Source organism: Aquarana catesbeiana, linkage group LG04 (genome assembly GCF_042186555.1).
Source record: "Aquarana catesbeiana isolate 2022-GZ linkage group LG04, ASM4218655v1, whole genome shotgun sequence".
Taxonomy (NCBI): Eukaryota; Metazoa; Chordata; class Amphibia; order Anura; family Ranidae; genus Aquarana; species Aquarana catesbeiana.
The window spans coordinates 219,905,163-219,919,683 of record NC_133327.1 but is presented as its reverse complement, the minus strand read 5'-3'; the positions used below and the strand labels follow the sequence as shown (position 1 = coordinate 219,919,683).

General features: G+C 41.0%; 1 protein-coding gene across 1 annotated transcript in view; it reads right to left on the bottom strand.

The window, feature by feature from the left end:
- The window catches only part of PRKCI (protein kinase C iota), a 156,606-nt gene that overhangs the window by 14,697 nt on the left and 127,388 nt on the right, over positions 1 to 14,521 (bottom strand). Inside the window, exons 13-15 of the mRNA XM_073626188.1 lie at positions 10,673 to 10,760; positions 1,966 to 2,091; positions 1,695 to 1,774 (exon numbers count right to left, since the gene is read on the bottom strand). Coding sequence (XP_073482289.1) covers positions 1,695 to 1,774; positions 1,966 to 2,091; positions 10,673 to 10,760 — 294 coding nt within the window. The remainder of the gene's footprint in view (positions 1 to 1,694; positions 1,775 to 1,965; positions 2,092 to 10,672; positions 10,761 to 14,521) is intronic.

The following is a 14,521-nucleotide window of genomic DNA, read 5'->3' as shown; positions in this document are numbered from 1 at the left end:
GCTCAACACTCAAGCTAGCGATGCAGCCTTCAATTTCCTAACATAATAACGCTTTCTGTGGAGACAAAGGGAAAAACAGGGTAATATTGGCATCCGATGGTTTTAAAAAATACAGTAGCTTCTGATGCTTGGCCCACGTGACCTACACAAAGGTCTGAAAGACACCATAAGCAGAGCCCAGTGGCTGAAGGTCACATATTGGGTAGAACATGCCATCATCCAGTAGAGCGGGGTCCGGCTAGAGCTTCCAAAGCTACTGCTGAGGATACGTAGATCCGGATAGCAGCATAAAAACACCAGCTCAAGCACTGTGTAGAATTCAAAAATTATCGTGAAATGAAATGTCTAGTAAAACTGAAATGTTTTTCTAAAAAGAAATTAGACGTCCATACTAAGACACTAACAAAAAAAACTGAGGAATACTGGGAGGGGTTATACCAGGCTTGTCACTGCTTTTTTGTTACCAGTGTCCAAATCCTCCTGTTGGCAGCAGTATAACCCAACTGTCTTAGAATCCTGAGAATTTTTCCATCGATTTGGATAAAGTAAGAGGTGTTTGAGCTTCTGTTGGGTTTCTACTTCTATCTAGGGCTCCAATGGAGAGAGTTATTTTCTTTTCCTGTAATGTTTACAATAATTTGACCAGACAGGAAGTGAGGGAAAACCTAAGAGGAGTTTTAGCATTCCCCAACTCTACTAAAGAAAAGCATTTTTATTTCTTTCTGTGCTACAGTTTGAGAGGTACACTCACTCTTGTATGGTAAAAAGTTCAGTAGGACAGGAAGTGAGGGTAAATCTCTTGGAGCCCCAGATAACAGTGAACACCTAAAAGGTTCACTACTATATTGAACGCTAACAGCTTTGACTGGACACAGACTTCAACTATTTAATTATATAGGCTGTATATAATCAGTTTGGACCTCAAGTAGTTACAACAAGCTCATGGCTGTAACCTTAGGCTTTTTCATACTTTTAAAGCAGTGGTCTCCTAACTGTGGCTCTTTGCTTGCCTTTATCCGGCCCTCTGGGCACCATTCCCTCCACTGACACCAACTGTGGGGAACCACTCCTCTCACTGACACCAACAATTGGGCATCTTTCATTCCATTGACACCAGTGATGGGACACTATTCTTTCCACTGACACCAGCAATGGGGCATAATTCCTAATACCAATGATGGGGCACTATTCCTCCTTCTACTGATTACAGGCACTTTGTAATTTTTTTTACTCCCATTGAGGCTGGGGCATTTTCTACTTCCACCGGCCACTCTGGACCCCCTGAAGTCTGAAGGCCCGTAAACCGGCCCTTTGTTTAGAAAATTTGGAGACCCCTGTTAAAAGTATTGAGAAGGTTCCAAAATCAAGATGAGGGGGTTGGGGCTTAGCAACAAACTCCAACACTATCCAGAAGTAGGAGCATTGCCTGATCAGAATAACCTAGAATTTGTGCAAAGAAACCTGAAAGTTGTTAAAAGGTATGTGCCTCTGGGTGCCTACACTTTATGACTGCCAGTAGCTTTCAGCATTCTCAAAATGACAGTGTCTCATCCCATCTTTCTCCATTGATCAGTGGACTGTTACTTTTATTATACAGGATTTTTAATTTTGAAATTCAAATATAAAATATAATCAATATAAAAACAATTCAAAAAAGGTTTGCACACTTAACATTCTGGTTATAAAAGGCTCACCTTGTTAAGAAAGCTTTTAAGTACACTTGCAGCTTTTACAGACAAAGATCTTGGGATTCGGATTTGTTTCTCCAGAATGACTAGATATTAAAATAGAACATACAAAATATAAATAAGCTAGAATGCCTCATCAATGCCATGAATTCATTACACAGTATATACTGTATTACGGTAAGTGAAAAACTTCAACAAAACAACAAGTTGACTCGAAACATCAGAAATATAAATAGGTCTTTATTGTTAATACTTCAAAAAGTTTCTACTCTTGTACCTTGGAAGAGGAAATCCTCTGTGTTTTGGTCTGGATTGTCAGTGCTTCCTACAATATCAAATGGTGATCTCCCAGCCATCATTTCAAACATCAAGACACCTAATGCCCACCAGTCCACACTGAAACCTTTAATAGAAATGGGAAAAAAAAAAAAAAAAAATCAGTAATGCACATTTCCTTAAAGCTGAAGTCTAAGTATGATGTGTATTGCATAGTTACATCGGTACAATATGGACCAATTTAAATATGCATATCACATACCTAAAGGATTGCTGTGGAAGCTGGAAATCCCTCTAGTAGTTACTGTCAACGTACAGTGTTCACTGCAATCTTCCGGGTTCTGTGATGTCATTGCCCTGCTCGGGGGTGGGACTGAGCCCCGCTGTGTGTGTCAACAGACACACACAGCCTGACTCGGGATTGAGCCTGCACGAGTGCCCCCAGAGCAACTGGCTTGCTCTGGGGGCACTTGGGAGAATAGCAGGAGCCAGAAGAATAGGGGGGGAGTCTGGCGCAAAAGCGGGGGATCCCAGAAGAGGAGGTTTTGGCCAGTTCTGTGCAAAGTCTTTGCACAGAGCAGGTAAGTATAACAGGTTTATTTTTTTAAAATATTATAACTTTACAATCACTTGCCTTCAACTTTTATTGCTATACAGTGGGGAAAATAATTATTTGATCCTCTGCAGATTTTGTAATCTTGCCCACTTACAAAGAAATTAAGGGTCTATCATTTTTATCATAGATGTATTTTAACCCCTTCCCGCCGAGCGTACGCAGATGTGCGTACTCGGCTTTCGGGGGTTACACCGGGATAATGCCCGCAGCTGCAGGCATTAACCCAGTACTGTTTTTTAGAGCCAGCGATCGGCTATCCAGGTATAACAACCAATGCGGCTAAAAGCCGCTCGGCTGTTATAACAGAGGAGTGGGAGGGGACGCCCCCCATCCCGCCGCTCTTACCAAGCCTCCCGTTCCATCGGGCGGCCCAATGACCAATCCGCTGCCTTTGGCGGCTAGGGACAGACTGGAACAAAGCCGTGAGCGAAGCCGTGAGACTGGAACGAAGCCGTGAGCGGCTTTGTTCCAGCCACCTAACCGTAAACACGGAAGCGACGTCATAACGTCACTTCCCATTTACTCGGCTGCCAATGGCGTCGGTTTTAAAAAAATACACAGTATTCAGAATCACTGAAAACGGCGATCTGAATACTTTAAAGTGCAAAGGACCCCCGATCTCTCCACAAAGAGTACCTGTCATCACCTATTACTGTCACAAGGGATGTTTACATTCCTTGTGACAGCAATAAAAGTGATCAAAAAAATTTTTTTTTAAACACAATTTATTAATATAAAAATAAATAAGAAAATTTTTTTTTTTTTTAAAAGTGCCCCCGTCCCCGCGAGCTCACGCAGCAAAGAAAACGCATATGGAAGTCGCGCCCGCATATGTAAACGGTGTTCAAATCACACATGTGAGGTATCGCCGCAATGGTCAGAGCAAGAGCAATAATTCTAGCACTAGACCTCCTCTGTAACTCTAACCTGGTAACCGTAAAATAAATTTAAAGCGTCGCCTATGGAGATTTTTAGGTACCGTAGTTTGTCGCCATTCCACGAGTGCGTGCAATTATAAAGCGTGACATGTTTGGTATCTATTTACTCGGCGTAACATCATCTTTCACATTATACAAAAAATTGGGCTAATTTTACTGTTTGGTTTTTTTAAAATTCATGAAAGTGTCCTTTTTCCCAAAAAGTTGCATTTAAAACACAGCTGCACAAATACCGTGTGACATAAAATATTCCAACAATCGCCATTTTATTCTCTGCTAAAAAATATATATATAATGTTTGAGGGCAAAAAATATGTATTTTAACTTGTAAACACCAAATGTCAAAAATAGGCTTAGTCATGAAAGGGTTAAATGATAGAGACAGAATATCAACCAAAAATCCAGAAAAGTACATGATACAAATGTTATAAATTGAGTTGCAGTTCAGTGAGTAAAATAAGTATTTTATCCACAAGCAAAACATGGCTTAGCACTTGGTGGAGAGACCTTTGCTGGCAAGCACATAGGTCAGACGTTTCTTGTAGCTGGTTACCAGGTTTGAACACATCTCAGGAGGGATTTTGGTCCACTCTTTACAGATCTTCTCTAAATCCTTAAGGCTTTTTGGCTGTCTCTTGGCAAACCGAAGTTTCAGCTTCCTCCATAAATTTTCTATATGATTAAGGTCTGGAGACTGACTAGGCCACTCCATGGCCTTAAAATGGTTGTAAACCTCATTCATGAAATCTGACCTATGCACATATACAGTCAGGTCCATAAATATTGGGACATCGACAAAATTCTAATCTTTTTGGCTCTATACACCACCACAATGGATTTGAAATTAAACAAACAAGATGTGCTTTAACTGCAGACTTTCAGCTTTAATTTGAGGGTATTTACATCCAAATCAGGTGAACTGTGTAGGAATTACAACGGTTTGTATATGTACCTCCCACTTTTAAAGGGACCAAAAGTAATGGGACAATTGGCTGCTCAGCTGTTCCATGGCCAGGTGTGTGTTATTCCCTCATTATCCCATTTAAAAGGAGCAGATAAAAGGTCCAGAGTTAATTTCAAGTGTGCTATTTGCATTTGGAATCTGTTGCTGTCAACTCTCAATATGAGATCCAGAGAGCTGTCACTATCAGTGAAGCAAGCCATCATTAGGCTGAAAAAACAAAACAAATCCATCAGAGAGATAGCAAAAACATTAGGTGTGGCCAAATCAACTGTATGGAACATCCTTAAAAAAGAAAGAATGCACCGATGAGCTCAGCAACACCAAAAGACCCGGAAGACTACAGAAAACAACTGTGGTGGATGACCGAAGAATTCTTTCCCTGATGAAGAAAACACCCTTCACAACAGTTGTCCACATCAAGCACACTCTCCAGGAGGTAGGTATATGTGTGTCAAAGTCAACAATCAAGAGAAGACTTCACCAGAGTGAATACAGAGGGTTCACCAAAAGATGTAAACCATTGGTAAGCCTCAAAAACAGGAAGGCCAGATTAGAGTTTGCAAAACAACATCTAAAAAAGCCTTCACAGTTCAGGAACAACATCCTATGGACAGATGAGTCCAAGATCAACTTGTACCAGAGTGATGGGAAGAGAAGGGTATGGAGAAGGAAAGGAACTGCTCATGATCCAAAGCATACCACCTCATTAGTGAAGCATGGTGGTGGAAGTGTCATGGCGTGGGCATGTATGGCTGCCAATGGAACTGGTTCTCTTGTATTTATTGATGATGTGACTGCTGACAAAAGCAGCAGGATGAATTCTGAAGTGTTGTGGGCAATATTATCTGCTCATATTCAGCAAAATGCTTCAGAACTTTTTGGACGGCGCTTCACAGTGCAGATGGACAATGACCCAAAGCATACTGCGAAAGCAACCAAAGAGTTTTTTAAGGGAAAGAAGTGGAATGTTATGCAATGGCCAAGTCAATCACCTGACCTGAATCCGATTGAGCATGTATTTCACATGCTGAAGACAAAACTGAAGGAAAAATGCCCCAAGAACAAGCAGGAACTGAAGACAGTTGCAGTAGAGGCCTGGCAGAGCATCACCAGGGATGTCTATGCATTCCAGACTTCAGGCTGTAATTGACTGCAAAGGATTTGCAACCAAGTATTAAAAAGTGAATGTTTGATGGATGATTGTTAATCTGTCCCATTACTTTTGGCCCCTTAAAAAGTGGGAGGCACATATACAAACTGTTGTAATTCCTACACCATTCACCTGATTTGGATGTAAATACCCTCAAATTAAAGCTGAAAGTCTGCAGTTAAAGCACATCTTGTTTGTTTCATTTCAAATCCATTGTGGTGGTGTATAGGGCCAAAAAGATTAGAATTGTGTCGATGTCGTAATATTTATGGACCTGACTGTATCTGTAGTGTTTACTTATCTGTCTCCAAAGCTCAGAGTCCCGTGTCTTTCTGCTGCTTCGTAACTCTGTTACCAGCATTATAACTTCGGACAAGCTTTCCAACACAGGAGATAAAAGCAGCTGGAAAGTTGTGTCGGGGAGGGTGCTTGAGATAAATAGGTTGAGAGCTTGTCTATTCATAATACAGATCTGCAAGTTTCTTCGTTCCTCTGCCAATGTGGAGTGTGGGTTTGCGCCTTTCCTCCAATCATCTCACACACAGTGTATGTCCAGACTCCCCTCCCACTGCTGAATGAGGAAACAAAATTTGTAACATGATGTGCACTTGATGAAGAGTGTAGAAAGCTGAAGACAGCAGATATGCAAATAAGGCCTCTTGCACACTGCAGCTTGAAAATGCTCGGTACAGCCTTTTTTTTACTGAGCTAAAATACAGCCCATTAATTGTAATGTGCCTATGCACACAGGCATGTAAACAAGCACTGTGTATTCTTCAAAAATGCATATTTTTCTTAAAAAAAAAAAAAAACCTTTTACTAGTCAATAGTTTACACCTCATGCGCGCAAATGCACACAGATATGTCCACTGACATTGTCAATCCGAGAACAAGCATTAAAAAAAAGTCTGAAAACGTAGATGCTAAAACAGAAGTATCGTGTGCAAGAGGCCTAAAACTTATGTAGGAGGATTTGTTTAATCTCTGTTTATCATCTGAGGTTGTTCACTTCACTGGGTAAACAGTTGTGCTGATAGGTTTACATACCCTGGCAGAATTTATGATTTCTTGGCCATTTTTCAGAGAATATGAATAACACAAAAACATTTTTTCACTCATGGTTAGCGTTTGGCTGAAGCCATTTATTATCAATCAACTGTGTTGACTCTTTTTAAATCACAATGGCAACAGAAACTACCCAAATGACCCTGATCAAAAAATTTACATACCCTGGTGATTTTGGCCTGATAAAATGCACACAAGTTGGGGTTTGAATGGCTATTAAAAGTAAGCATCCTGACCTGTGATCCGTTTGCTTGTAATTAATGTGTATGTATAAAAGGTCAATGCGTTTCTGGACTCCTGACATACCCTTGCATCTTTCATCCAGTGCTGCACTGATGTTTCTGGATTCTGAGTCATGGGGAAGCAAAAGAAAAGAATTGTCAAAGGATCTGTGGAAAAAGGTAGTTGAACTGTATAAAACAGGAAAAGGATATAAAAAGATATCCAAGGAATTGAGAATGCCAATCAGCAGTGTTCAAGCTCTAATCAACAAGTGGAAAATGAGGGGTTCTGTTGAAACCAAACCACGGTCAGGTAGACCAACTAAGATTTCAGCCACAACTGCCAGGAAAAATGTTCGGGATGCAAAGAAAAACCCACAAATAACATCTGGTGAAATACAGGACACTCTGAAAATATGTGGTGTGGCCGTTTCAAGATGCACAAAAAAGGAGGCACTTGAAGAAAGATGGGCTGCATGGTCGAGTCGCCAGAAGAAAGCCATTACTACACAAATGCCACAAAGTATCCCACTTGCAATATGCCAAACAGCGCAGAGACAAGTCTCAAACCTTCTGGCACAAAGTCATTTGGAGTGATGAGACCAAAATGTTGCTTTTAGGCCACAACCACTAATGCTACATTTGGAGAGGAGTTAACAAGGCCTATGATAAAAAGGTGGATCATTTGCATTCATCAGCCAGGAAGCTGCGCATGGAACGTACTTGGACATTCCAACATGACAATGATTCAAAACACAAGGCCAAGTCGACCTGTCATTGGCTACAGCAGAATAAAGTGAAGGTTCTGGAGTGGTCATCTCAAGTCTCCTGACCTCAATATCATTGAGCCACTCTGGGGAGATCTCAAAACGTGCAGTTCATGCAAGACAGCCCAAGAATTTACAGGAGCTGGAGGCTTTTTGCCAGGAGGAATGGGCAGCTTTACCATCTGAGAAGATATAGAGTCTCATCCACAAATACCACAAAAGACCTCAAGCTGTCATTGATGTTAAAGAGGGCAAAATACAGTATTAAGAACTGGGGTATGTAAACTTTTGATCAGGGTAATTTGGATAGTTTCTGTTGTCATTATGATTTAAAAAGAGTAAACACAGTTGACTGATAATAAATGGCTTCAGCCAAACACCAACCATGAGTGAAAGAAAAGTTTTTGTGTCATCATTCATATTCTCTGAAAAATGGCCAAGAAATCATAAATTCTGCCAAGGTATGTGAACTTATGAGCACAACTGTAGGTGAGGGTTTACGTCCACTTTAATATGCTTCTTCCTGAGCCACTCCTTTGTTGCCTTGGCGGTATGTTTTGGGGATGGTGTTCCTAGGGTCATAGTCAGCATTTTTTTACCTCCAAACACGGAGAGTCGAGTTAATGCAAACAAGCTCAATTTTGGTCTCATCTGACAAGAGCACTTTCTCCCAATCCTTCTCTGAATCATTTAGATGTTCTTTGGCAGACTTCAAATGGGCCCGTACATGTGCCTTCTTGAGGAGGGGAACCTTGCGGGAGCTTCAGTATTTCAACCTATGGCAGGATTTTGTGTTAAAGTTTTTTTTTAGTGACTGTGTTCCCAACAATCTCCTCCTGCGTAGTTCTGGGCTGATCCCTCATTTTTTTTCATGATCATCCTTACCCCACGAGGCGAAATCTTGCATGAAGCTCCAGACCGAGGACAATTGATGTTTTTTTTGTATTTCTTCCATTTGCGAATAATCGCTCCAACAGTTGTCTCCTTCTCACCAAGCTTCTTGCTGATGGTCTTTTAGCTTATTCTTTTGTCCCTGAAGTCCTTTGACAGCTGTTTGGTCTTGCACATAATGGTGAGGTTTGAATGGAAGAAAGATTCTGTGGACAGGTGTCCTTTATACACATAACAAGTTGTTGTTGGGAGCACCTTCCTAAATTAACAGGACTAATCTGTGTACCACATGAGCACATACTATAGCCAGTCTGTGGGAGCCAGAATTATTGTTGGTTGGTAGGGGATCAAATACTTTTTTTACTCGCTAAACTGCAACCCAATTTATAACATTTGTATTATGTGGATTTTTTTCTGGATTTTTGGTTGATATTCTGTCTCTCATTTAATAAACACCTATGACAAAAATGATATAACCTTCATTTCTTTGTAAGTGGGAAAACTTACAAAATCTGCAGAGGATCAAATAAATATTTTCCCCACTGCATAGTACTTTTATGATAGTTTTTGATTGTCTTGTATTAGTACTTAGTGAACTTAGGCAGGAGATAGGATGGCCTTACAGCCTGACATTTCTGTTCTGACAGAAAGAGAACACAAGCACATACTACAGGTAATCCCTGAAAGGTAAAGGTGCACTAATATAACAACTCAAGGGTGGAATTAGATTGTTACAGATGTTTATTTGTGATGTTTATTTGTTCTCCATAGGCTATTTGTGGATATCTTAATGTACAGCTCCAACCGTCAACATTTATTAGTATCCATTACAGTAGAATGTGGTAGTTCTGCCCAGACGTTACTGTGCTTCACACAACCCTGTCACTCTGCATAGTCAGGACAGTAATATCACCATTTATCTTTGGAGCTGCCTGCTCAGTAGACTAGGGGTGAGTATAATCAGAATGCTGAGGTCCTCCCCATTCTCTCTCTGTAGGCTGTCTAAAAAACATACCCCTCTTATTTGCTAGTGTCCCAACGTTCCTGTGATTCACACAACCCTGTCACTCTGCAAAGTCAAAATGGTGATACCACCATTTATCTTTGGAGCTGCCTGCTCGGTAGACTAGGGGTGCGTATAATCAGAATGTGGAGGTCCTCCCTATGCTCTTTCTGTATGCTGTCTAAAAACACACACCTCTCCTTTATTTGCTAGTGCCTGAAAATCTAGAAAGGACCCCATGGTCACAAGATGATAATTTCCAGCTTATCCAAGTGTCTATCCCATGTTTGTGAGGAACCAGACAAAAATTGGCATCAACTATTGGTGGAAATAGATAAGAAAAGTCCATGCAGTAGCTATTTGTTTCCATTTTTTTAAAAAAAGCTGGCCAGACAGCATCTACAGGCACCACTCCGCTAATAGGATAGACATGCAGCTACTCATTCATTTGTGAGAAGATATAGATCTCAAAGAGCTATACTCATTTAGGAAACATTTAATTGTTTTTTAATGAATGTGTAAATGGACTAAAGAACGCTGTCTAGATTTGCCTGGAGTGCCGCCTTTAGAAGTATATAGTTAAAATAAGCATGGGAAATGATGTACTCTACATATTTTTTCCTTAAGTCGGCTTTTTTTCTGAAGCATCATTTACATGTTATTGTGCAAGTTCTTCATGTTGCAAGGGAAACAACTGGCAAAATTCTTAAGAGGGCAGAAACTGGCCTTGAATGAGTTTTACAAATGATAATGGCATTTAAAAAACTGGCACAAAGGGAAAAGCAGGCAACTGTGTTCTGAGTATTGGTAAGATAAATATAAAGTATATTACATTTTTATAATTTTAGCAAAGCACAAAAAAATGGTTTTACTCATGCACACATTTCATAAATGCCCATATTCATATAAAGAGAACACATGTAATACACAACCATGCATCTGCAGCTGATGATACTAATGAAGCACACAACTACCAGAGCAAAGAGCATGCTCCCAGAAGACTATGACAGCAGCTTACAGAATATAAATTGTGACACAATGCTTTCTACCATTATTTATAAACAGACTGAGCTAATGGATTAAAAATGATTACCATAATCTTCTCCCCGCAGGATTTCCGGAGCAATGTAATTCGGCGTGCCACAGAATGTGCTTGTGGTATCTCCAGGCCGTAAGCCTTCCTTTAATAAACCAAATAGGATAGTCAGGAGAATCCTCTAGCATGCACTGTCCATCTATGTCCTATCTAAATCACAAGATTTCTAATCCAACTGTGCACTACCAGAAGAAGAGGAAAGAAAAAGAGCATCTCATCAGAAAACTGTTCTACAGTCTCCTGGTGATAGCAGCCTTTAGTTCTAGAGCAACCACACAAATGCTGAATATTCATGAAGAATATGAGGGAGTAATACTATGTACGGCAGTTCCTACACACGCACACAAAGACCTCCAACTTGATAACGTGATAGGTTGAAGCCTGGAAGAAGTAAAGATGTGTTTGTTTGCCATACATACATTATGTGATCAAGAAGGAAAGACATTATGAAGGAAATGGCCAACAAAGAATGGGAGGAAAAAAAGGTTAAAGCAGACCTAGACCTGATAACAGTCTTTCTATGATGACTATCGCAAACAATAAAATTAGAAAAATCTTTCTCTCTCCTGTGCTTCTCATGGGATCAAACGTGAGAAATCTCCTATATGGGGTACACTTTTGGAGTATTTAAAATCTAGCAGAAAAATCTCTTCAGCTGAAACACAGACCACAACACCTAATACCTCTAGTTAGCCCTTCTGAAAAAAAAAAAATGTTTTGTCTGGAGCCAACTTTAAGAAACTCAGAGGTCCTAAATTATTTTCGATCTATCTCAGCAGTCCTGTGTATACAGCTTTGGGGTAAAGCCCTTGCATGAGCACCTTACTCTAAGAGCTAATTATGACTTGCTGAATATGGTTCACATTCAGAATACTTTATTAATGCCAAGTGCAAATTATAGATGCTGGGACACATTCAATGCTTTCAGTTGCCATTATGCTCTGCTGGGCCTCTGGTGTGTCCCTGCATGAAGGATCCCTCAAATGCATCAGTTGCTATATTTGCTCGAACATGAAGGCTCTCAAACACTAGAGCTGGGACCACTACAGAGGAGCCTTGATGAGGTAGCAGTGTGGCTTCCACATATATTTTTCAAATGTACTAAAACCCCTGTTTTTTTTTTACACAAATTGTTAGGCAGTGTAAATTGTTTGCTTTCTTTTTGGGAAGTGTGCTAGGAAATACATTTTGTTTGCTCTGTGCAAAGACCTTCCATGTTCCTTACTCTAAAACCTAGTTATACATTTTGGCAGTTGTCATTTTTGTTTAGCTTCCACTAAATGGAATCTGTCAGAATAGAAATATACAACCTCCTGCCACTCCAGCTTAAGTATTAGACAAAACAGTTTAAAAAAGGGGAAAATATACATTTTTAAATTTCCCAGCACAGCTGTAAGGATTTAAAACAGAAGAATCCGATTTTTGCTCAAGGAATGCATGGTGACTGTTTTGATTTAAAGGAAAAAGTCAAAAAGCAAAGCTGTTGAGCAATGGGAAATTCAGCATAAAAGATCAAACAAAGCAGCACATACAGTGGGGCAAAAAAGTATTTAGTCAGCCACCAATTGTGCAAGTTCTCCCACTTAAAAAGATGAGAGAGGCCTGTAATTGTCATCATAGGTATACCTCAACTATGAGAGACAAAATGTGGAAACAAATCCAGACAATCACATTGACAACTCTTTGGTCATTTCATAGTTGAGGTATACCTATGATGACAATTACAGGCCTCTCTCATCTTTTTAAGTGGGAGAATTTGCACAATTGGTGGCTGACTAAATACCTTTTTGCCCCACTGTAATGGGCGGTACACACGATCCGAATATCGTACGAAAACTGTCACCTGAGGAAGAATCGTATGATTTTCTGATCGTGGGTACACTACTTTCGAGAGCCGATCATGACAGTTCATCCGATATTATTCGATCAGACAAGCACGAAAATTTTTCTTGTACGATACCAGATCGTACGATTTTCATTTAGTCAGTATAGTTGTTGTCCGAAAATACATTCCAACACATGACATCACTTCCGATTTTTTTTTCTGTTGTACGAGAATTTGTGACTTTAGTTACCTATTCAATTTCTACTTGCGACTATTAAGTGAAAAAAGTCGTACGATATTTGGATCGTATGTACGGGCCATAAGAGGCTGATAACAAGAACAGCAGGGGATATCAAGGTAGAAATACAGCAGAAAGTCGAATACAAGGCTACTGGAGAGACAGGGTGTTAAGTCACAAAAAGAAAAATCCATATCATAACATAGCACTGGTTTTGTTTCAATTAACCACTTAACAACCAGCCCATAGCCGAATGACGGCTACAGGGCAGTTCGATTACTCAGGGAGGGCATACTATGATGTCCTCCCAGAATCGCGCTCCCGCACACCCCCTTGGGAGCGCACATGGGAGCATCCGTGACCACCGGGTCCAGAGGACCCGGCACATCACGTATCACAGTAAATGGCCGCTGACAGCGACCGTTTACCACGTGATCGCGCCGTCAAATGACAGCGCGATCACATGTAAACAAACAGGCGTGATATCCGGTTCCTCTCTCCCCTCTCCATCAAGTGTGAGCGGAGAGGGGAGAGATTGGATGCAGCAGCGCTGTGGGCTGGATGTGTAGTGCCCACAGCGCTGCTGTTACAATTGCAGCACTCATCCCAGCCATCCATCCATCCATCCATGCTCAGCCACCCCTCTATTACTCAGCCATCAATACTCATCCATCCATGCTCAGCCATCAATACTCATCCATACTCAGCCATCGATACTCATCCATCCCGCCATCCATACTCAGCCATCAATACTCATCCATCCCTCCATCCATACTCATCCATCCCTCCATCCATACTCATCCATCCCTCCATACTCAGCCATCCATACTCATCCATCACGCCATCCATACTTATCCATCCCCGGCCATCCCGCCATCCATACTCATCCATCACTACTCATCCATCCTTGGTCATTCTGCCATCCATACTCAGCCATCCCTCCATCCATACTCAGCCATCAATACTCATCCATCCATCCATCCCTCCATCCATACTCATCCATCCCTCCATCCATATTCAGCCATCAATACTCATCCATCCTCATCTATTTCTCCATTTATACTCAGCCATCCCTCCATCCATACTCATCCATCCCTCCATCAATACTCGGCCATCCCTACTCATCCATCGCTCCTTCCATACTCATCCATCCCGCCATCCATACTCAGCCATCCTTCTGTCATACTTATCCACCCATCCATGCTCAGCCATCCATACTCAGCAATACTCATCCATCTATGCTCAGCCATCCCACCCACCCCCAGCCATACTCAGCGATACCCAGCCATACTAAGCCTCTGTATGTGGACAGGCTGTGGAAAAGTCTCACACATGTGGTATCTCCGTACTCAGGAGGAGTAGGAGAATCTATTTTGGGGTGTCATTTTTGGTATGTACATGCTATGTTTTAGAAATATTGTATGAATGGACAACTTTCTGTTAAAAAAAAAAAAAATGTGTTTTCATTTTCTTCCACATTTTCCAAAAATTTGCAGAAAAAAAAAAAGACATGTTCAAAAGACTCATTATGCCTCACAGATTATACGTTGGGGTGTTTTCTTTCCAAAATGGGGTCATTTTTGGGGCGTTTCCATTGTCCTGGTGCCCCAGGGCCTTCAAAAGTGTAAGAGGTAATCAGGAAATTAGATGTGTAATTTATGCTCCAGAACGCCTCAAGGTGCTTCCTGTTGGGCCTCTGTATGTGGCCACTCTGTGTAAAAGTGTCACACATGTGGTATCGCCATACTCGGGAGTAATAGCAGAATGTGTTTTGGGGTGTAAT